This window comes from Neomonachus schauinslandi, chromosome 8 (genome assembly GCF_002201575.2).
Source record: "Neomonachus schauinslandi chromosome 8, ASM220157v2, whole genome shotgun sequence".
NCBI classification, from domain to species: Eukaryota; Metazoa; Chordata; class Mammalia; order Carnivora; family Phocidae; genus Neomonachus; species Neomonachus schauinslandi.
The window spans coordinates 112,480,295-112,504,683 of record NC_058410.1 but is presented as its reverse complement, the minus strand read 5'-3'; the positions used below and the strand labels follow the sequence as shown (position 1 = coordinate 112,504,683).

The window sequence follows — 24,389 nt, the reverse complement described above, 5'->3', positions numbered from 1 at the left end:
GTAGCCCCTTTTTTCCTAAAATAATGTGCATTTTTTTCCTGACTGTAAAAATTACGTTTATTGTAGAAATTTTGAAAAGTCTCGTAAAGCTTGAAGAAAATAATCTTTTATCCCTACTACCTAGGGAATAAACACTGTAAACCTTGTGATATATTTTGTCTTTCCTCTGTGCTTATATAAGCACACATAAATATTGTATGTACAGTAGCTGGGAGTATACCATAAATAATTTTGTATCTTGCTCTTTTCCCTTAAAACTGTGACTTTCCTGTGTCATTACAAATTCTTAATAAACTTCATCTGAAAGAAACTGTGTTGTACCTACTGCGTGCCAGGCACCGTTGTTAGCACTTGGCATGGATTACCTGTGGCCGTACTTCGAGTCAGACTTTTAGGTTGTTTCTAGCATTATAGTTTTTCTGACAAAGCACCCCACCCTCCCCAAAAAGGTTTTTCTAGCCCTTGATGTCCATTTAAAAATGCAGTTTATACAGGATGAAAATCCGAGAGTTGTTACACGTTGCCCCAAGGGGGTTCACTTGCAGGTCTTAGTAATAATTCTCATAAATGAAAGGGCTGGATTCTGAATATGTTTTGTCGGGTACCTGTGTCTCTGCAGCACCAGGGACTGCAGTGAACGTCCTGTTTTCAAAATAGGGCTCTGGGTCTAAAGAGAAAAGCCGCCTCTGTCACAGAACTCAAGCCTGAACATTTCCTCCTGTGGCCTCGGCCGAGCACACAGGGGTCTGTGGGTTGAGGCGGCCCATCGTGTCGGCCAAGGAGAGCCTTTCTTAGTACTTCCACTTCTGTGGCAGGAAGGAAACCTCCCATGGCCTTTTCCTTCTTCAGGGTTCTAGAAGACTCTCGATGTTGTCCCCACTTGGATCTCCGACCAGATAGACTACCTCTCACTACTGTTACTTAGTGCGGGGTTTCCATGAGAAGCTAATAGATGATCCTCTTTAAAAGAGGTCCTGTGGCTAAAGAAGCCTGGAAAGTGCTGGATAAATAGGGGACAGATGTACTTAATGCAGAATTCGTTATAACTCCTCGTGTCCTTCTGTATGCTATGATCTTTGTGAATCTCCATGATGAAGATATGTGAGGCACCATTTCTCAACCCTATTCGTCTATGGAACCCCCTTCTTTTGGAGTATCCTATCGTTTTGATGTTTTATGGAACCTTGTTTAGGAACTACCAACTTGGTGAAACTAAATCCCAGAGGCCCCTACAGCTTTGGCCCATCTGCCCTCACGTGCTCATATTCACTTCTGAGTGGTAAGACCATGGGTCTGCCTTGTCAGAATATGGAGATTCGGTCTTTAAAATGAACCATGGGGGCCATTTGGCCCCAGCTTTCTCACTACATACAAGTGTGAGTGTGCCAGACAGCTTACTGAATTTCTGAAATCAAAGAATTTTTCCAGACCATCTCCGAGGGTCTGGGTAAAGCTCACTGAGCATGAGGCCTGAAATACCTTTTTCTAAAACTGAATGACAAATGCAGAAGAGAAGGGTATGTTGGACCCAGGGGAATTGGCGTGAGAAATGGCCTGTTCCGTGTTGTAATGAGGTCCTCAAGCACTTTCCTGGGACACGCTTGCCCACCTGACCAGGGGAGGAGGAGGGCAGGCCCTTGTCCCTGGGGATCAGGTTAGCTGGGCTCTCCCCTGGCCTTAAGGACCCTGTTGAAGTTACTAGACTCTGTCTTTCTCCATTTTTTAGAGAAGACCTCTGGACTTTCTTCTCCTTTTGTTTTACAGAAGAGGATGTGGAGAACTTTGATGTGACCAATTTGTCTCAGGACATGCTTCGAAGCATTGAAGCTGACAGCTTTTGGTGCATGAGCAAGCTGCTAGATGGGATCCAGGTGAGCCAGATCTGCGCTTGTGGGTGGCCTGGGTCCAGGGGCTCCCCGCAGGCCTTTGAGGCCCTTCCTGCCCTTCTGCATCATGCAGGGTCCCCCACCCAGCATGGTTCTTCCTCGTTTCGGTCCATCCATCTTCACCTCTTTTGTTAACTTTACAGTTTTCCTCCAAAGGCAGTGGTCCAGCATCCCCGGGAGTCTAAGGAAGTCTCTGTGTTCCCCTGGCTTTGTCCTCAGAGTGTGCCGCTCCTTTCCACTAGACACCCGGAGCCAGGTGGTGTGCCCCACATTGCAAGGCTCTGTCAGACTCTCCCCACACTCTGCTGTTCTGTTTATTCCTTTGTTTCTTAGAATGCTGGTAGCAGCTTTGGAAAAACCGCCTGTGCTTTTTTTTTTTTTTTTTTTTTTTTAAGATTTCAATTTATTTATTTGGCAGAGAGAGACACAGCGAGAGAGGGAACACAAGCAGGGGGAGTGGGAGAGGGAGAAACAGGCTTCCCGCGGAGCAGGGAGCCTGATGCGGGCCTCGATCCCAGGACCCTAGGATCATGACCTGAGTCAAAGGCAGACGCTTAATGACTGAGCCATCCAGGTGCCCCAAAACCGCCTGTGCTTTTAAACGTGTTTCAGTGAACTTGAGAGCGGTAGCACAGCTTTGGAGTCTGTGTTCATCCTGGGCTCTCTGTCATTTGCAGGATAACTACACCTTTGCACAACCAGGGATCCAGAAGAAGGTCAAGGCGCTGGAAGAGCTTGTTAGCCGGATTGATGGTAGGTGGAGGGAAGAGGAATTCTCTGGCATAAAGCACAGTATGATTCTGACACAAGCCAGGGGTGCTGGTGGGGCCTTTCCTCAGCCCCCTGCCTTGCCACGAGCCTCTCCAACTCTGTGCCATTGACTGCACCACGTCCTTCGGCGTCTTGGCAGGAAGGGGAGGGGAGAGCTTTGCTGGCACCTCAAGTTCTTCTTTCTCCTTTGCATTCTGTCACCAAGTTCTACCAATTCTCTTTCAGCGTCTCCCTTCACATTCACCTTTTTTTTTCTTTTTTACCTCTCCCTTAACCACCACCCCCTTTTCTTTTCTTTTCAAATTCACCCTTTCTGCTCCATTTCCCTAGCCACAGCTCTGGTCCAGCCATGCCTGGGTTTCTGCAGCTTCCTTCTAGAAAGACTTGCCTCCTCCATATTCTTTCCTCTTCCAAACCTTCTGTCGCTCAACTGCATCGTTCTAAAGCGCTGTCCTGGTCACGTCCCTCTCTTGCTCGGAAGCCTCCTCTGGCTCTCCATTGCTTTTAGCGTCAAGCTGTAGTCCGACCTTGTCCTTGACGTGGTGATGTCACTCGGGACTCCTGGGCTTGATGCACAGTCCTCAGGTCTGACTGATACCCCGGGAGGGCTTTTCTACAGTTCCCTGGGACCTGTTTGGGCAGGGAGGCGGGGGGCAAGGAGGGAGACATGGCTCTTCCTAAAGCAGGATGTCTTTGAGGAGCAGGAGCCTCGCAGTCATTCCTCGGCTCTGGCTTGGGACCCGAGACTCTAGAACTAAAAGGCAACTCGGGAAGCCCTGCTTTTTACTGATAAAGAAATTGAGACCCAGTAGGAGACGTCGGAATTAAGCTTCATAAAGAAAGCCTAGCACTTCACAGCGAAGTCTTTTGCTAAGTGGGCTCTGTAGCACCAGCTAAGTTGTAAAGCTTTTTTAGGACTCCGCCAGAAACTGCACAACTAAGAAATCTCATTTCTGGCTTTTTTTTTTTTTTTTAAAGATTTTATTTATTTATTTGAGAGAGAGAGAATGAGAGACAGAGAGCATGAGAGGGGAGGAGGGTCAGAGGGAGAAGCAGACTCCCTGCCGAGCAGGGAGCCCGATGCGGGACTCGATCCCGGGACTCCAGGATCATGACCTGAGCCGAAGGCAGTCGCTCAACCAACTGAGCCACCCAGGCGCCCCATTCCTGGCTTTTTATCAGGGATTTTGCGCTTCACCAGAGCAATGCCTTCCCCGGCCCCCCCCCCCCCACCCCCCGGCCCAAAACTGCATGTCTTTCTCTCTTCCCCAGCTTCTCTTTTCCTGAAAACCTTCCCTGATTTGTACCACTCATTCCAGCTTCCTTTTATGACTTAGGATTTCAGTCTTCCCATCTTGTTTGCTGATTTACAGTGGTTTCCGACACATCATCCGTAGGATGTTTTTTCCTCTCTGTCTCATTGCCCTGACCCAGCTGTTAGTCCCAGTGTGGGGCCCACATGCAGCTCTCTTGCATCCCTCATCCCAGGTTCCAGAGGGCAGAGGCTGCGGTTTCTGCCACCATCTGCGTCATCCTTGTTTTTTCTGCCCTCGCAAATACCTGATCAGTAAAGGCATAGTACTTGAGGATAGGGGATTTATAAATGTCTGTGGCCTTATTGTTTCATTCAGTTATACAAATAATATGCATTAGAAAAATTAAAACAATTTGGAAAAACACAAAATAAAAAATAAACATCCTCCCCTTCCTTAAATTCTATTCCCCAGAAATAACCATTGTTATTAGTTATTCTTTCAAAAAATTATATATTTACCACATGCCAGGTGCTGTTGTACGCACTTTTGTTTTCTCATTTTATCCTCCCCCAAACCTTCTGAGGTATGAATGATTATCTGCATTTTATAGATTAGGAGACTGAGGAGGATAATAATTTTTTAAAAATGCTAGTAAGCACTGTTTAAAGGGCTGTCATGTAGAACAGGGATCCGGTTGGTTTGGGGTTGTTGCAGAGCACCACACAAACACCGAGGGTGGGAGTCAGGAAGGAGCTAGTTTCTATTGAATACAGCGAAGCACTTTCTGGTGAATCACTTAATACATCAGTGGGAGAGGCTGCCCTTGCTGGAGTCAGTGAACCTCATTCTCCGGCAGTGTTTAAGTCCCTGCTGGCTGCCATCTGTCAGGGATGCTGAGGAGGAAGTCCTCACCGGGGGGAGGATGGCCAAGGTGACCCCCATGGTTCTTTTCCATTCTGGCTCCTCCTCTCAAGAGTTAATAGGGTCAAGCAGCCAAGTGGACCTCACGTCTGCCGCTTTATGGTGAGAGCAGGCCTGTGAGGGAAGAAAGGTACCTAGAACATCACCACGGATGTTAAAATAGTCTCACTACGTGTGGGGCTGTGTTAGCCAGGCAGTGTGGCTGTGAGATGGTGGAAGCAAGCCTAAAGGATGGCCAGATGCCTGTTTGGCCCGTCTATGCCTGGCTTCCCCAGGAAGAGGGGGGAGAAAGAGATGGAAACTGCCTTTGTGGCTCATGTGACTCTCTCAGGGACCAGTCCCCTAGGTTGAACCCTTGGGGCCAATGACGCTTCCTGTTTCAGAGCAGGTACATAATCACTTCAGGAGGTACGAGGTCGAATACCTACAGTTTGCCTTTCGTTGGATGAACAACCTGCTCATGCGGGAGCTTCCCCTTCGCTGCACCATCCGCCTATGGGACACATACCAGGTATGAAGGGACCCCTGCCCGCTCCATGCCAGGCTGTCCCTGAGGCGCCCAGCTCCCCGCCCTGCTGGAGTGTACTGCTCAAGAGCCCCCCCGCCCGCTTTCTATTTCTGTGTCTGCCTCAGTCTCGTGGGCAGGGCCGCTGCAGAATCTGCTCAGGCCTCTGTGTGCCCAGCCATGAAAGGAATGCTGTGCTGTGTGCCCACCTTGCAGCAGGATTGGAACCGAGAGGCCTAGAGCTGGCTCTTTGTCAGGGCTTGGAGACCTAACAGTTCTTTCCCTTCCCAGTCTGAACCAGAAGGGTTCTCCCACTTTCATCTCTACGTGTGTGCAGCCTTCTTGATCAAGTGGAGAAAAGAGATCTTGGATGAGGAGGACTTTCAGGTGAGTGGCCAGGAGCCCAGCCTGGGCCAGGATGAGCATCAGAGTGGGAGTTATCCCGTCCGTGGGGCTGTACAGATAGAAGGGGCCACGGCAGGTACGTGGCCGGGAAGAGGGAAGCAGACAGGCTGCTCAGAAGAGGTTGCCCCTCCTGGTTGGCAGAATGGCCAAGTCAGCGGGCCCCAGAGTTCTTCGGTGTGAAAAAGGGTCTTAGGGCCAGAGATGCTGCAGAGCATGTAGACAGGCCTAAGAGATGTTTCATTCATTCATTGAGAAGCATTTGCTGAATGCTTGCCCTGTGCTGGGCACTATTGAAGGCATAGCATATATTGAGAAGTAAGTCAGACAGAGATCTCTATTCCCACAGAGCTTACATGCTAGTTGGGAAAGAGACTTAACAATAAACAAGAACATAGTAAATTAAACAGGATGTTAGGTGATTTTTTTTTCCCCCCCAAAGTAGAGCAGGATAAAGGGATTATTAGGTGGTAGGGAAGGGACAGTTTACAATTCCAAAAAAAGTAGGGTAGGCTCACTGAGGTGACATTTGAGCCAAGGCTCGGGGAAGGCGAGAGAGTGAGTCATGGACATCTGGGGCAAGAGTGTCCAAGCAGAAGGAACAGACAGTGCAAAGGCCTGAAGGCGGTGGTGTGCCTGGGCTACTTGCGGAATCATGGCGGTGGCCAGTGTGGCCTGGAGCACAGGGGACCAGACGAAGAAGAGGAAAAGGTGAGGCCAGAGAGTCACAAGGGACCCGGATCATAGAGGACTTTGTAGCCACTTGGGCTTTTACTCTGAGTGGACAGGGAGCCCTAAGAGGGTCTTAAGCAGAGGAGGGACGTGATCTGACTTATATTTTCAAAGGCTCACTCTGGCTTTCTACAGAGATGGTGGGTATGGACACAGGTGGGAGCAGGGAGACCAGGCGGGAGGCTGTTAGAATCCTCCAGGGGAAACACGAGGGTGGCTTGGACCCGCATGGTGGCAGTGGAGGTGTGGCAAGTGGGTAGATCGTGCATATATTTTGTAAATAGAGCCAACAGGATTTCCTGATGAACTGGGTGTAGCTTAGGACAGAAAGGCATGAGTCAAGATGACTGAGTTTCTATGAAGGCTGTAGGAGGAGCAGGTTTAGGGAGGACTTTCAGGAGTTCAGTTTTGGACATGGCGAATTTGAAATGCCATTAGACACCCAAATGGAGATCTAGGTAGGCAAATAAATGTTAACGAGTCTGGAGCTCAAAAGAGAGAGAGAGGTCTGGGCTGGACACGTATGTTGAGGAGCCTTTGGCTAGACGGTCCTTAAAGCCGGGACAGTAGGTGAACCCCCTAAAGAAGTGGGTGTGGACAGAAGAGAGGAGAGGCCCGGGCCTGAGCCCTGGCACATCTTCGCGAGGAGGCCGAGGGGGCGGCCAGGGAGAGTGGGGTGTTGTCCTGGAAGCCTTGGCTGGGGATGTGAAGAAGACTGAGGGCACGTGTTAGTGGTGGACAGCCAGGCCGCTGCTCCAGGAGGCCCAGGAAGGGGGGAATGGGGACTGGGGGATCGAGGAGATGGACTGCGAGCCTCTGCAGTCTGCAGGGACAGGCCTGGAGCTGCTCACGGTCGTTCTGTCTGGGGACAGCTGGGGGCTTTTCTTTCTCCGCTTTGCATGTTTCTGAACTGAGGGGTTTCCTTTTTCTTTCTTTCTTAATGGGCAGATATGTCTTTTAAGAGCAGGCGGGGGGGGGATGCCAGAGAAGGTGGAACGTTCTTCTGAGCTCTAACTAATAACGTAGGTGTTCTCAAGAGCAGCAGCTCCCCGTGATCCCTGAGCCTCTGCGCTGTGCCTTTCCGTGCAGAGTCTGGTCCACGGATGGATGGAGAGGCAGGACCCCACTTGCCCACGTTAGGGCTCCGGGCAGAAAAGGGCAGAGTGGGCTTCTGGAAGTAGACACTAGCTGTGGTGCGGAGGCCGCGGGCAGCTGAGGAAGAGCCACGGCTTCTGCCAGCCAGCCGTGTGTGCGGCGTCCTAGGATAAATGAGCACGGGGGGCTGGAACGGCCATGTGCTGGGCTAAGCTATCAGTTTTGATCATGTGGTTGAGGTGCAGCAGGCTATCAAGAGCATGAAGTCTAACTTAGTTCTCATGAGCCAGGCTCAGAGGGCCTTGTCATATGTGATAAAAGTGCTTCCCAGATTAGCTCACAGAGGTGGAGGTGATTCCTGGAATGGCTCTTAGCGGTTCACAATATTGGCAGAGCACAGGACCATAATAGTCGATGCCTTTAAACCTATGTTAGACACAGAGATGTTCTTCTTCACTGGGTTGCACATTTGATTATCTGACTGATTTGAGGTCTTTGTGCCATAACCCACGGAAGGACAGTGTGGATTTGTGCCTGCTGCGTAGGTATTAACACCTCAGGTGGCCTACCGGAGGGGTGTCACCTCTTCCTTTTAGACAAAACAGAATGGGCAGTTACACTCGATGATCTGCAGAGTGCCTCCTAGCCCCACAGTTCCCTAATTGCATGGCTAAGAAAAGAAAACATGTGCCTGGTGGTGTTAAGATAGGCAGGCAGTGTCCCTTAGGGGACAGAAGCATGGCGCAGGTTGGAGGAGCAGGGTGCAGGGGCATCGTGCGAGATTGTGTGAGGCTGCCTGTGAGCTCTGCGGCGGACGAAGGCTGACTGCTAACGGGCCACTTGTAACGAAGTCACTGCCACGGGACCTCTCGAAATGAATACCGGGATCCCAGGAAGCCAGACTGGCCCAGCCTGGATGAGAGAAGTTTTAGGGCTAAAAACTGCGATGACTTGGCGCACCTGGGTGGCTCAGTCAGTTGGGCGTCTGACTCTTGGTTTCAGCACAGGTCATGATGCCAGGGTCCTGGGTTATCGAGCCCCGCGTCGGGCTCTGCGCTCACCGAGGAGTCTGCTTGAGAATCTCCCTCTCCCTCTTCTGGTCACCTAGGGAGTAAGTGGTAGATAGCCAGAATCCTTATCACACACATGCGTTGCGCTCTGCTGCCTCTACCTTGGAGCCTGGCCGGGCACCTCCTGGGGCACTTGAGCCGAATTCATACAGTAGCTACTCAAGGATCCCAGGCAAGGGTCTGCCACCGTTCCCAAGCCTCCCCCTTCCCCCTCCCCTTTCCCCTTCCCCTCCTCTCCCTCCACCTCTCAGGGCTTCCTCTGCCCTCCACCGCTCCTCACCTTTCACTGACAATCCCTTGCAGACTTTCTTCTCACAAAGTAAATGTTTAACAAAAAATTGGTTGTTTTAAGACTGAGAAACAAGTGCTCCAGGGTCCTCCTTTTGATCTACTATTCTGGCTCCTGGGTTTTTCTCCTTCTACTGCCTGAAGTACCTGTGACCTCCTCATTCCTTTTCATGCCCTCCCTCCCTGGGGCTCAGAACCACCCACTCTTGTCTCTGTGGAAATATAGGGCCCGAATGACCACCAGGCCTGAAGGCAACAGGGAGTTCTGGGCATGGGTGCAAGTTGCTGGGGCAGAGGGTGTGGGCTTCTGTCTGCAAAGTCCTGGAGCCCACCCAGGCTCCGAGAGAGATGCCAGACTTCAGAGCCACCAGCACTCTAGGGGCTGAATGTCAGCCTCAGGAGGGGCTGGGGAGGAGGGACCCCACTCAAACCAGGTTTTGAAAAAAGTGTTCTCTCTCTCTCATTTATTTATCAGAGAGAGAAGCAGCATGAGAGGGGAGAGGGTCAGAGGGAGAAGCAGGCTCCCTACTGAGCCAGGAGCCCGATGTGGGACTTGATCCTAGGATTCTAGGATCATGACCTGAGCCAAAGGCAGTCGCTTAACCAACTGAGCCACCCAGGTGCCCCGTGTTCTCTCTCTTTTATTTTGAACTAATTTTGTGCTTATAAAATGTTGCAAAAATAGTCGAGTTCCCAAATAGCCCACCCATATGCACTTAATGTTTACATCTTATATGCCATACTATAATTAACCAACCAGGAACTTCAAGTTGATAAAATATTACTAATCTACAGGCCTTATTTAAATTTTACCAGTTTTCCCATTAATGTTCTTTTTCTGGACCAAGGTCCAATTCAGGATCCTCATTTGGGACAATTCCTCAGTCTTTGTCTTCCTTGACAAAGAAAATTTTCAAAACTTTTGAAGAGTACTAATTAGTTATTTTATAGAATGTCCTTTACTTTGGGGTTGTCCTATGTTTTCTTATGAAATTGAGGGTCATGCCTTTTGGGGAAGAAACCACAGAGGTGATACGTCCTCAGGATATCCTGTCAGGAGGTACAAGGTAAGCATGTCTCATTCCCAATGCTTTCGATCACTTGCCTTATGTGGGTCTACCAGGCTTCCCCACTGTAAAGTTACTATTTCTCCTTTGGTAATTAATAGGTACCTTCTGGTACCTATTAACACTTTGATACTATATAATTCCATTGTTTCTCATCATTCTTTCACCCACTAATCTTAACATCCATTAATGGTTCTTGCCTGTAACAGTCATTACTGTGATGTTTGCCTAATGGCGATTTTCTATTTTTACCACTTCTTCTGCATTTATTAATTGCCATTCTACTCTAAGGGAGAGCAGTCCCTGCTCTCCCTTTTATTTATTCAAGTATTTATTTATATCAGTATAGATTCATGGGTGTTTATTTTATTTCATGGGTTATCTGACACTGTCATTATTTTGCTATTCAGATTGTCCCAGCTTTGGCCCTTGGGTGCTCCTTAAAGTTGTCTTCTTGACCCCATCATTTTTTTAAAGATTTTATTTATTTTAGGGGTGCCTGGGTGGCTCAGTTAAGTGTCCGCATTTGGCTCGGGTCATGATCCCAGCGTCCTAGGATCAAGCCCCATGTTGGGCTCTCTGCTCAACAGGGAGCCTGCTTCTCCCTCTCCCTCTGCCTGCCACTCCCCCTGCTTGTGCTCTCGCTTTCTCTCTCTGTCAAATAAATAAATAAAATCTTTTAAAAAGATTTTATTTATTTTAGAGAGAGTGCACGTAAGCAGGGGGAGGGGTAGAGGGAGAGAGAGAATCTCAAACAGACTTCATGCTGAGCACAGAGCCTGACGCAGGGCTTGATCTCAGGACCCTGAGATCACGACCTGAGCTGAAATCAAGAGTCCGACACAACCGACTAAGCCCTCCAGGTGCCATGATCCCATCATTTTTAAAGCAGTTCCTTAGTTTCTGGTGCCATGACATGTTCCCAGCTTGTATTTTCTTTGCCCCACCTTGGAATCAACCATTCTCCAAAGAGCCCCGGTTAAACCAGTATCTTGCCACTCAAAAATATTCAGAGGTATCATGATAACTTTGGTAATAAGATGGTGGGAAAGCATGTATGTGAAGTTCAAGAAGAGGCAGACTTTTTCATGGTTTATATCCGGTCACTGGTTGTGGAGGGAGTATTGACTGGGGAGGAACATGAATCTTCTGGGGCCCAGGAAGTGTCCTTTATCTTGATCTGGGTGGTGGCAACATACGTAAAAATCATCCAGCTGTACACTTGAGATTTGTGTAGTTACTGTATGCAAGTTATGCCTCACTGAAAAAGTAAAAAAAAAAACAAAACAAAACAGCAGAGTGCTTGATAGGAGAAGGGCACGTGGTTCAGTTTGCTGGGAGGCCACCATTCCACCATTGAAAGGTTGAGAGGAAAGTAAATGATGGAGGAAAACACACAAACACTAAAATCTGCCTACTAAATAGACAGTTGAGGGCGCCTGGGTGGCTCAGTTGGTTGAGCGACTGCCTTCGGCTCAGGTCATGATTCTGGAGTCCCGGGATCGAGTCCCACATCGGGCTCCCTGCTCAGCAGGGAGTCTGCTTCTCCCTCTGACCCTCCTCCCTCTCATGCTCTCTGTCTCTCATTCTCTCTCTCGCAAATAAATAAAATCTTAAAAAAAAAAAAAATCTAAATAGACAGTTGACCATGTAAAAATTACCCCAAACGAAATGGATACATGCTTCCTTTCTCACATAGGAATCTTGGTATTAATTGAGGATCTTGATGTTATTTGCCTCCTGGGTGCTTGAAGGGAAAAGGGTGACCATAGGATTTACGGCTGCCGCTGTGAGGGCGGTGGCCTGCAGAAGAGGCTGTGTGACACCGGGTGTCAGGGGCGTGAGTGGTGACGGTGGCACACCGTTCAGTGGTGGCTGGAGGGAGTGAGGTCTGCCGTGGATGTGAGCACCCTCATCATAGCTGGCAGATCTCCCCGTGCAGCCATGCCCTGCCGACGGGGGGACTGGGTGCTTCTCCCCCCCAGCTGTGAGCCTAGAGAGAGCTCTGTCTGCCCACGGAGGCCCGTGGAGGTCTCTTGTTGCCACCGCAGGCCTTCAAAGGAGGAGGTGAGCAAAGGGGACCGTCCGGGGGCCCCAGGTGAGCAGGTGGGAGCTGGGAGGGCCGCCATCTTGCTCAGCCCTTCCTAGCACTGGCCCGCACTTTGCTGGGTGCCGTCTCCCTGGGGGTGAGGTAGCAAGATGCTGTTGCAGCTGCGGCCAGCCACGCAGAGATCTGCCGTGGAAGAGTTTTCCTGGCAAAGGAGCAGCCAGAGCAAAGGCCCTGCAGAGGTCGGAGGTTGAGGTGTTGGAGGAGGGAAGAGGCAGAGAGAAGGCAATGGGGCTGGAGTGTCACAGGGGAGAGGATAGGGCTGCAAGACCCGATTCTGGAGAAGCCTGTGAGGAGACTGCGCTTGACCCGAGATCACGGGGAGACTTGGGCCCCCTTTCCTTGTCGTATCCACAGCCCCAGCCCTAAAGCCTGGCCCGGGAATGTCTGGGCATTCAGTTGCGCTGCCAGCTCTTTGTGGAGACGGGATGAGGACGGACGCCTCGGTCCCACCCCAGAAGGCCAGCAGAGTCAGCTGGGGAGTCGAGGGCTGCATGCTGCACTGTTCAATGACAGAAGCGTAGCAGTGAGAGTAGACTTTCCTGCCCCTTGGCCAAGGCTGAACCTGGAATGTTACATGAGCCTGGAGAGCCTCAGAATTTGGTCACCCGGTGGCAGAGGACAGGCAGGTCGTGGGCGGCAGACTTGAGGAGAGGCTTCCCAGAGCAGGGTAACCTGTCAAACCCAGAAGGACAGGAGATGGTCGAGTGAGTTCTGTGAGTGAGGGAACGTGTGGCAGGCCCTGTGTGGGGCAGCACACCACCACATCGTGACACCAAAACAAGGGGCTGCTGCAGGGGAGAAGGGCAACACCTCCAAAAATCAAAAATTCAGTGTGCATTTGGAAGAACATGAGTTATGCTGAATTGCGGGTACTTGGGGGGAAAAGTATGTGCAGAACGCTTGTGCGGGCCGGCAGCAGGGGGTGAGGCAGCTTCTTGGAGAACTGGAGACTGGTCCCCTCCTCGTCTGTGAGCACTCTGGGAACACCTGGTGATTGTGGACAAAGAAGACAAGCGGGTTCCCAGCAGCAGGGGTGTGCACATGGGGTCTTTGACCGGATTTGCTTCATCAATGTCCCAGAGCTGCCACAGCCCCTAGAAGAATGGAATGTAGTAGAGTGAGCCCGGAATCAGGTGAGCCACCCTGAGAACATGGTGGCTGTGGCCTTCATACCCTCCCTCCCGCACCGCAGCACGGCTACCCGTATTGGCCTGTCCGTCAAGGTCTGGCTTTTGTGATCCCTACCCCAGCATTTCAGGAGGGGCATGCACATGACACTGGGGATCCATGCCTTGGAGCACGCAGCGTACAGGCAGTAAGATAAGAACTAGGTGGCAGCGACCCTGGAGAGCACCCATCTGCTGGGGTTTGTACACCAGTGACTTCTGGCCTGCTCCTGAGCCTGGCTTCTGGCCCCCAGCCCCTCCCAGGGTGGGCTCATGGCCTCGGATTCTTGAATCCCTGACAATGAGAAACCAACATTTTGTATTTTGTAATAAACCCTTAATTTATATTAGAAAGAAAGAAGGGAGGGAGGAGGAAAGAAAGAGAAAGAAAAAGGGAGGGAGGAAGGAAGGAAGGAAGGAAGAAAAAAAATTTGTACTGAGTAAAGTAACCCACAGGAAGCCTGAAAACTATTCCACTGTAAGTAGTGTATCTAGGAAAAGTGTGTGTGCCCGAGAGGGCAGGCACCTGAGTAAATAAATGCCTGTTCACTCGCCCCATAGTCTAAAAAGGCATCTCAGGAAAAGCAGCATCTCTGAGAGGCCAGAAGAGCATGGGACCCTGCAAGATGTCAGGCAGGTGCCAACAAGGCCTCAGATGGCTCCGAACTGATTTCGAGAAGCACCGTGCCAGGGGGACTGCAAGGGCTAATAATCAGAATTCCTTTACATAAAAAGGGAACCTGTAAGGGAGTCAGTGGGGCCAGCAAAGCAAAGTGGCGGCTGATCTGAGAATCTTCTGCTTTCATCCTGTGGAAGAAAACCTTGGAGACACTCCTATTCTGAAAGTATCTTTGTGGGAGGCAGGGCAGAGTTGTTCAGTGCAGCAGTGCTAACTAAGCCTACGAGGTGTCCCAGGCCTAAATAATTAACCATAAGTAAATCCCTTGAACCCGATGGCATCCACCCACCACTTCTGCAGGAACTCAAATGTAGGCTTTCGGAACATTGTCCAGCGCAGGCTCCATCTTTAACAGACATCCCATGAATTGTCGGCTTGAATCCTGCCCAGAAGAAAGGTTCAGAGGGAACACTGGGAACTGAAGATCTTTCACCCTAAGCAAGCTGGCGTGAGACAGGGCACGGTCCCCAGGCGTAAAACAAGCCATTAAGGGGGACTTAGCCAGGACTTCTCTGATGGGAAACTTGCTAAATGCACTTGGGGAGAAAACCGAGGAATAAGTTCGATTCTCAAAAAGTTTACATTCAGGGACATGTTTTGGAAAGTTTATATTGTAACCAGGGGAATTGTTTTGCTACCTCATTGATTGTCAAAACTGGGATTTGTTTTAAAGTACTACTTATTTGACTAAGAAAATATTTTTACATGCCTGAATACACTTTACATTTGCAAAGTTGTTCCAATATTGCTAAGTGATTCTACACACAGTATCTTAGTTAGTGATGTATATTTTATGTGGTCTTTAAGTTCTTTTGCTGTTAATCATTACACGTCCTATCTTTGGTTGTGCTTGGTTCTCATCACTGAGTAAAATCAAGCAACTCTTCACTTTTCCTTCAAACGGCCTCTGCTGTGACTTCCTTTCTTTTTGTTCCTATTGCGTTCTGCCCCACTTGTCTTCTTGCTCCAGGGCAAGCAGTATGTTTTACAGTGGTTATGAGCCAGAGTGCCTGGGTCCACATTCCAGCCCAGCACTGCCCTATGGCCCTGGGGCAAATTCCTTAATCTCTGTGCCTCGATTTCCTCATCTGTAAAATGGAGGGAATATTATGCATCTCATAGAGTTGATGTGAAGATTAAATGAGTTAATAGAGAGCATATGTAAAGCACTTAGAGCCCTATCTGGTATGTAGTAAGTGCTCAATAAATGATAGCTATCACTGTAATGATTATTATCCTTGATGTTCTCCCTCTTCAGTTCCTCCATCTATTGAATATTCTCTAATGGGTTTCCCCTGTACCTTTTCCTTACAGAGTTTCTTTAGTTATAACCTCTATCCCTTCTCCTTTGGACCCCTTACCTAATTGTTGTCTCTCCCACCCCCATGCCTCCAGTTCCTTTTCTGCCATATTCCTTTTCCTTTAGGATCTATGGATTCTCAGCCAGTACCTATGTCAGGCTGTTTCCTGTGATTTTAGCCATTTCCAGCTTTTCTTTGCTCCTTTCTCATTAATTTGGAGCTGCTCTCTGCTGCTTGCCCCATGAGCTGTCTTGTCATCGCTATAGTGTTTCATCCAACTGCATGTCATGCCTAGTGCTCCCATGAGCTGGCTTTGTAACAAATCTTCAGTTATTCCCTGCCCCAACGGTATCTCTTCTCTATCCCTATATAAAAGCACCTGATTTTTTATTAACGCTTTCTTCCCACAGCCATTTGGTTTTTACTTCTTTGCTACTATCCCAAGTTTATCAATGCATTAGGCAGGGTTTCCCATTGTTGCGGCAGTATGATAAAGGATGCAGTTCCTAGAAATAGCCACTAGGTGGCAGAGTGCTTCCTCACGCTACACCTCACGGCCTGGGGGCACACAGGGATGTTACCTTGGCCAGGGTTAGAATTATTTCAAGGCTTCCAGGAGGTTTCTAGCAAGGTTAGAGAACCTGGCAATTATAGGTAGATGCTATCCCAGCAAAGAAGAGGAGAGTCTTCTAGAGAGATCACTCCTTTGTTATCAATTGTGCAAACATATGCATTCATTATAGAAAATTTAGAAACATCAATAAGCAAAAAGAAAATCAAGTACCTGAAATCTTACCACACACAGGTGATAGAGTTCCTTCCAGACATTTCGCCATGCAAATCTACATAAATAAATACGTGCTCTGTATGTATAACCATTAATGCAACTATTTTATATGCTCTGTTTTATGACCTCTTTTTATGACTTTACAAAATATGGTAGATGTTCTATCATGTCAAAAACTGTAAATCTGTGTTTCCCCCATTTTTGTACTTTTTACACGTTGCATGAGTACATGCTTGTACAAAAATTGTGAAAACATTAAAATAATGAATTGGCTACAGGATATTTTATTTTATAGGGGCACCTGGGTGGCCAAGTTGGTTGGGCATCTTCTGACTCTTGATTTCAGCTCAGGTCATGATCTCAGGGACATGAGATCAAGCCCCACACCAGTCTCCGCACTCAGCATGGAGTCTGTTTGAGGTTCTCTCTCTCTTCCTCCACCCTTCCCTACCGTGCTCTCTCTCCCTGTCTCTAAAATAAATAAATCTTGGGTTGCCTGGGTGGCTCAGTCAGTTGAGCCTCTGCCTTCGGCTCGGGTCATGATCTCAAGGTCCTGGAATTGAGCCTCATGTTGGTTTCTCTGCTCAGGGGGGAGCCTGCTTCTCCCTTTCCCTTAGCCTGTTGCTCCCCCTGCTTGTGCTCTCTCTCTCTCTCAAATAAATAAATAAAATCTTTAAAAAAATAAAATAAATCTTTTTTAAAAAGGGTATTTTATTTTATAGATTTACCTTAATTTATTTAATGAAAGGCCACTGTCTCCATAACATCTAGGGATTTCCTTCCTTGGGATCTCACTATTAGGCCTGCATCCCAAATAATGCTTTTATTCCTTGAAGAGCTTTTTAATCCCTCTAGTGGTAACCCCACACCTGGTTGCCTACTGGAATTTTTGTAGAAGTGTGGTTGCCAGGTCCCACCCAGGTTTTTAGAATCCAAAACTCCAGGGATGAGGCTTGGGCCCAGGTATTTCTGAGAGTTCCTACAGTTGATTCAGCTTTTACAGCCTGGTTGGACAGGTAGGACCAACACTTGAAACCCAAGGGTTTCACTGAGACTCCCAAGTTCCCAGAGAATTTTCTTGCTTATGTTCTGGATGAGGCTAAGCATGTACCATTCCTTCAGCTCCCATGGAAACTCCGTGGAAGGCAGGGGTTGTTCTGAGTCAATGAAGTATGTCCTCAGGAAATAGGGTAGCAATTTGACCTCACCCAGCAAGTTGATTGAAAATGGGACTGAAATTCTATAATGACAAAAGCAATTTGTACCAAAAAAAAAAAAAAAAAAAAAGAAAAATGTTTTCCAATGAATGAAGTAATTAAAAATGTAATATTAGTTTTAATATGGATACTTGGGTGTTAAACTTCCCTCCAAAGGGAAGTATAAAAAAATTTTTTTTAATTTATTTATTTGACAGAGCGAGCAAGCACAAGCAGGGGGAGCAGGAGAGGGAGAATCAGGCTCCCCGCTGAGCAAACAGCCCCATGCCGGGCTTGATCACAGGACCCTGGGATCATGACCTGAGCCGAAGCAGACCCCCAACTGACTGAGTCACCCAGGTGCCCCGGAAGTATAAGAATTCTTGTTGGCTGTGGTGTGAATCAAGAGAAGGGCAAGCTATAGGAGCAAGGGACTTTAACTTAGGGCTTACATTTATAAGTCAGGGGATCCCTAGAAATGAATGGAAACATAATTTCAGTTTTATTTTCAATAACCCCAAACTCAAACTTAGCAATTCCTACAATAGTGATGTAGCCAAGAAAGCACAGTAATATTTGCAGTACCTTCCTTTGTCACTTATTACTAAAGTTTTCATATCCTATGAAGTTGTTACAGATGTCTCAAAACGGTGTTTGTATTCATTACTACTTTGAAATAATGGTAGTTCTTTAATCTGCCATTAGATGGTGTTCTAGAATATATTAATAAAGGACATCTATGGTGGTATCATAAATTTGTTTACAAATATTTTGATGACTGTTTCAATTTAGCTGGTCTTCTTTGTGACAGTATGTATTTTATGTATTTAAAACCATCATTCTGAGAAGGGATCCGTAGGCTTCTCCAGGTAGCCAAAGAGTCTGAGGTACAGAAAAAGTGAGGACCTCTGTCGTAGAGAGTCTGCCAGAATTAGAATAAAAGTTGACTCCCTGGGGAGGATGCTGGCAAAAAGATGGGGTACCATTTCCAGTTCCAGTGGGGATGGAGACACTTGGAGGGAAGGGATAGGAAGCAGGAGGGAAGAATCAGAGGGGCCAGAGGCCAGGAGTTCATGGGGGAGGGTATTGTATTCCAAGGGCAACATTTTTTTTTAAGTTGAGATTAAAAACAAAAACAAAAAAACAAGGTATACATAGAACAGAGGCCAAGAAACCCATGGAAAATTGTTAACCATGAGAAAAGAGCGCTCCAGAGATGTTTAGATCAGCTAATGGGGCTTTCAAAAGCAAAGTTAGCATCTGGGTGGGTTGAGTGAGTATCAGTAACTGGTTGAGTAATGGGTCTGGTTGAATGAATTTCAGTGACAACGATGGGATGGTAAGGGGTGGTTACCTACAGGTTTGGGAAAAGCATACAGCGTGATTCTCATTGTGTTCTTCCTGGGAGTTCACCACCATTTTGACTTAAGGCTTTTGAGTTCTGTTCTCAGGCCTGGAGATCTCAGGGGAAAGGTTTACAATTAACAAAATTTGTCTGATAAGAGTATTCAGTGCTGGTGGAGATCTAGGGAAATGAGCATTTTTCTGGAATGCATTTTCTGAATGAGTGTTACGGACCTTTAAAATGTTCATGTTCTTTGACACGGTAATTTCATTCCTAGGAATTCAGCCCAAGGAGGTCATCTAAAATATGGCTCTATGCAGGGGCGCCTGGGTGGCTCAGTCGTTAAGCGTCTGCCTTCAGCTCAGGTCATGATCTCAGGGTCCTGGGATCGAGCCCCGCATCGGGCTCTCTGCTCTGCAGGAAGCCTGCTTCTCCCTTTCACAGTCCCCCTGCTTGTGTTCCCTCTCTCGCTGTGTCTCTCTCTGTCAAATAAATTAAAAAAAAAAAAACTTAAAAAAAAAATACGGCTCTATGCACAAGGCTGTTCATTATAATTTCATTATAATGAAAAAACAAATAATTACTCAAAACAGGAAGATGGAAAGTAAATTATGGTACGTCTGTATCATGAGAAATTGTTTGGCCGTGGAAGTATCTATGAGGAGTTTTTATTATTAGAGGAAATGCTTATGATAAATGCTAAATAGATTCAAAATTATATAGAGAAATCGTTTCAACTATGGAAAATGTGCAGAAAAGGGAGTGGAAGGAAATATGCGAAAAATGTTTAAAAGTGACTTCTTGATTATGAAGTTATAGGTAATTTATTTTCTGCTTTTTTACTTTTTACTAAACAAAACTACCACAGAATGTGTATTACTATGGAGAAAAAGTTCCACCACACAAGTAATATATAAAATCTTTATTGTTGGGGCACCTGGGTGGCCCAGTTGGTTGAGCATCCAGCTCTTGGTTTTGGCTCATGATCTCAGGGTCCTAAGATAGTGTCCCTTCCCCTTGTCTCTGCACTCATCAGGGAGTCTGCTTGGGATTCTCTCCCTCTGCCCCCCCCCCATGTCCTCATTCTCTATCTGGAATGAATGAATAAGTCTTAAAAAAAATAAAAAATAAAAAGCCACTGAGGTGCCTGGGTGGCTCAGTCGTTAAGCGTCTCCCTTCAGCTCAGGTCATGATCCCACGGTCCTGGGATCGAGCCCCGCATTGGGCTCCCTGCTCCGCGGGAAGGCTGCTTCTCCCTCTCCCACTCCTCCTGCTTGTGTTCCTGCTCTCGCTGTGTCTCTCTCTGTCAAATAAATAAGTAAAATCTTAAAAAAAAAAAAAAAAAAACACTTTATTGTAAAAATTGAAAACACGGAGCTCAAATGATACAGAAGTATAATGGGAGAAAAGTGAAAATCTCTCATCCCCGAAGGTAACTACTGTTAACAGTTTACCTCCTCAACTTCTTAATTTTTTATATACATATGTGCATATACATATACAAATATATTGTGTTTTCTCATTTACCTAAGTGGGATCATACTATAAGTCTTTTTCTACAATGCTTTTCTTTCTTACTCCTAAAAATATCTTATCTTTCCACCGCGGTGCGTGTAGTCCTACTTCATTTGTTCTCTGTGCTTCCGTGCATTTCATGATGTGGATAACCGCGGTTTGTCTTAACGATTCCCCACTATTTGAAGCCGTGGTGCATGTGGCGAAAACCTTTGCGCAGGACTGTGGATATTCCCTTAGGACAGGGACGCATGCGCATTTCTGACTTTGATAGTTACAGCCTATGTGTGTTAAGATGACATAAACTTGTCTCCTGTAACCAAGACCCTAGAACAGCAGTGGCTCAAAGCAAGATAGTTGTTTATTTGTTGTTTAATTCCTAGTCTAAGTGTAAGCAGTCCAGGGCTAACATTCCGCCTCCAGAGTGGCAGGGACGCGGCTCTCTTCTGTCTTGCTCTGCCGTCTCCAACACATGGCTTTCATCTTACGGTCTGAGATGGCTGCGTCCACTCCTCCATCCATATGCACTTTCTGCGAAGTGGGGAAGGAGAGGTCTAGGGCAGAAGCTGGAACTTACACTGTCCCAGAATTGGGATCTTAATCCTATTGGCCGTCCTTAGCAGTGATGTGCCCCAGGCAGCTGTGTGTGCACAGCTAAGTGTCTGTTTCTAGAGGAAGAAATCTCATAACAGCTTTGCAAGACCTTTCCACTGAAAACAACAAAACACTGCTGGAGTGTCCAGCTCAAAGCAGGCTTTTTAAAAGTCCTCCCAGCATGGGGGTGGGCCATGGGCCTTCTGCACATAACCTATTCGTATTACCTGTTTTTCTCTCTGGTGGTTTTCTTTATCTCTTACTGATTAGTAGGTGCTCCTTTTTGATTATGGATAGTATTAGAGTATGGATAGTATTTTGATTATGAATTTGGTCTTTTGAAGGTGTTACAAAATATTTTCTTATAGTCAGTTTCTTAGATTTTAACCGGGTTTTTGGCACCTTTTGACATATTGAAGTTATATGTAATAAAGTCTGCCTGTCTCCTTATGTCCCTGGGTTTTGTCTTGCTATTATAATTTTTATAATCAGAAAAATAAGAATATCCAGTTCAGGAAGAGAGACGGGGCACCTGGCTGGCTTGGTCGGTAGAGCGTGTGGCTCTTGATCTCAGGGTTATGGGTTCAAGCCCCATGTTGGGTGTAGAGGTTACTTTTTTTTTATTAGAGATTTTTTATTTATTTGAGAAAGAGCACTAGAGAGAGAGAGCAAGCACGAGTGGAGGACAGAGGGAGAGGAAGAAGCAGGCTCCCTGCTGAGCAGGGGGCCCAATGTGGGACTCAATCCCAGGACCCTGGGATCACAACCTGAGTCGAAGGCAGACACTTAACCGACTGAGCCACCCAGGCACCCCCAGGGGTAGAGATTACTTAAAAATAAATATAAGTAAGTAGACTTAAAAAAAGAGGGGAGAGGAAGAGATAAAAACACGAAGCAGCAGCAACAGCATGGGGAACTAAATTACAGAGACAACCTCTCATTCTCTTTTTATTCTAATATCCTCTTTAATATAGACTGTCTCTCTGGAGCTGTTTGAGGGACCTGGGTTTTGAGAACTGAATAGGACTGAGATAGGTAGAGGAGAAAAGAGAAGGTCTCCCAAGTTAAAGGAACAACATAAATTAAACCCCAGAGGCACAAATAAATCTGGCTGAAATGGACCTAGCTGGAGAGACATGTGCATTGGGAACATAGGAAATAAGCTGGACAGGTAGGTCGAGAATGGTCTTTGGAGAACAGGGCAGAGGCTAAATACGGTGATTAGAAGTGAACACTGGCATTAGGAGACATACAGCAAATAAAAAAGGATATTCATTTATGAATATGAAGAAAGGGATTTTTTTTTAATAAAGGTTTTCTTTTTCTTGAAGCAAATTAAGTGTCTAACAAAAGGCAAATGGTTGAGTAAATTAGGGTATAGCCACATGATGGAATACTAACACTGAGAATAGTCATTTTTGAAGGCTGCATGGAAAAACACTACAATTATAGTAAAAGAGGATGACTAAAAAGCATATAAAAATCATAATGATTACAGCTATTTAAAGAAATACGCATGTGAAAAGACTGAAAAGGAAAACTTGGAAATAAAGAGAGGTATATTTGGATGATGAGTGATTATTTTTCTCTTTTTCAATGTTTTTATTTGTTGGTGTCATTTTCTGTTTATAATACTTTTAAAAGAGGCAGGTGTTAGTGGATATGAGAGAATCAACAGAGGCTTTTCAAGGTTTCCTGAAAGTGAACTGGGAGCTGGGGGCTGAGTGCTGCTTGGGAGGAGGGAGCCCGACCCTACGGGATGTGTGATCCAGGACGAAGGGACCCCCTTCCAGGCCCTGCTCGTCCCTTGGTCTGTAGTCCAGGGATGATAAAATTTCTTTTCTTGCATTCCAGGGTCTCCTGATGCTGCTACAAAACCTACCTACGATACACTGGGGCAACGAAGAGATCGGGCTGCTTCTTGCCGAGGCGTACAGACTGAAGTACATGTTTGCTGATGCCCCTAATCACTACCGTCGATAGGTGCTGTCTCCCCGGGGGACCCAGACTGTCCCCATCTCTGATGGCAATCTGATCACTGTGGCCACTGTGCGAGCCGTGGACTCCGGCCAGGAACCACTCCTGCTGTAAAAAGCTCACATCCGCCGCCCAGGTCTTAACTCTTTGGCGTGCCTGTCCACCACTCCATGTCTCCGGATGTGTTTCTCGGACCACTATCAGTATTCCATGACATGTGGATGGGCCCGGCTCTGGGAGAGGACAGGAAAGGAGGTACAGGGTTGTCTGCCCCTTTCAAAGAAACTGGACAAAAGAAGGGGAAGGCTCAGGGTCTCAACTCACATTGTCCCTACATGGACTGACTGTCTCTCGCCTCCCGGCCCCAACTGATGCCGTTGCTTTTTGTGACATAGTTTGATTTGATCACAGGTCAAAAAACGCCTTATGTTTTCAGAAGACTCCTGGCCCTTCCTCCCCCCAGTTCCTAGCCCTTCCCCTTCTGCCCTGGTCTGAGCCAGTGAGGAGCAGCTTGAGACTGTTGTTCTCAGATGGAGGAGGTACTGATGCTTATAACTCTGGGAAGAGGCCTACACCCAAGGGCTAGGAATTTTATTTTTCCTTTTCTCATCCGATGTCTGTATGTGCGCCTGCGTTTGTGTGTGTATGTGGGTATACACACCCGTCAGCATTTAGTTATGTGTCTGAATTTATGTGTCCAGACTAGCCCCGTCACCACCAGCTGGGAAGGGCCCCGGTGACCAAGTATACAGGCGTCCCTTGAGAAGGATCAGGGCAGGGGAGGGAGAAGGGGCTTTATACCTCTCCAAGCCCTTTTCCTATGATGACCCACTCCAAGATATTATGTGTAAATTGTGTTATTATGTATATGGGTAAAGATGTACAAATATATGTCCTCTTTGTAGCAGATATGATTTTATATTTATAATGTGCATCAACGTGTGCAAGCAATCTCGGTCACTAGCTCAGATGAAGTTGCCAGGCAGGGGGTCTGGCATCTCCAGGTTGGCTTCTGGGCGCCCTCCTGTGAGGGGGAGGATGGGAGTCTGCCAGAGTGAGTGTCGCCGAGCAAATGGACCTGCTTTGACAACTGGTGGCAGCTGTCCCAGCATCAGTGTCTCCGAGTCTTCTCTCTTCCCTCCCCGCCCCTCCCCACCCCGCCCGGGGTCTTTGTGGAGCATCTGCCCCACTCCTTCCCCGTGGTGGGCAGACAGAGCCCCCCACCTCTCACCCCCCAGAGGCAGAAGCCCTCCTGCATGTTTTCAGCCCCTCCCTTTCCCCAGGAGGCTGGGGGAGAGCTTTTGTTTTTCCCTTTAAGTCAGCATCGTATTGAAGCCAGAAGCTGTGACTGACTCATCAGTGCCAAGGAAAGGGGTTTTCTGTGTCTCCCTGGGGTTTGGCGCTCTTCTCAGAGAGAGGTATCCAGTGTCCCCCACTGTCACCACCATACCCCACACAGCTCATGAGATGGGTGACATGTTGGATTTGGGGAGTTCCATAGCGGAGGGGCGGGGGCGATGGTGGCGAGGAGCTGCCCTTCTCCTGGGAAGCCGGTCAGTGTCCCCGGTGGGTGACGCCCTTGAGTTTCTGCCGGTGAAGCTCCACCGCGCTGTTCCATTTCTCATCTGGAGCTGTTTCTCAGGCATTCTTCCTAACCCCCTCCTCTTCCCCTTCAGTGTGCCTCAATAGTCTCCTTCACAGAGCGAGAGGGCTGTGACCCTCCCCT

The 24,389-nt window shown here is 47.6% G+C and overlaps 1 protein-coding gene across 1 annotated transcript in view; it reads left to right on the top strand.

The window, feature by feature from the left end:
- Positions 1-22,759, top strand: part of TBC1D22B (TBC1 domain family member 22B) — a 71,274-nt gene extending 48,515 nt beyond the window's left edge. Inside the window, exons 9-13 of the mRNA XM_021684614.2 lie at positions 1,765-1,871; positions 2,564-2,639; positions 5,218-5,345; positions 5,631-5,726; positions 22,541-22,759. Coding sequence (XP_021540289.1) covers positions 1,765-1,871; positions 2,564-2,639; positions 5,218-5,345; positions 5,631-5,726; positions 22,541-22,669 — 536 coding nt within the window. The 3' untranslated portion in view covers positions 22,670-22,759. The remainder of the gene's footprint in view (positions 1-1,764; positions 1,872-2,563; positions 2,640-5,217; positions 5,346-5,630; positions 5,727-22,540) is intronic.
- The last annotated feature ends 1,630 nt before the right edge of the window (positions 22,760-24,389 follow it).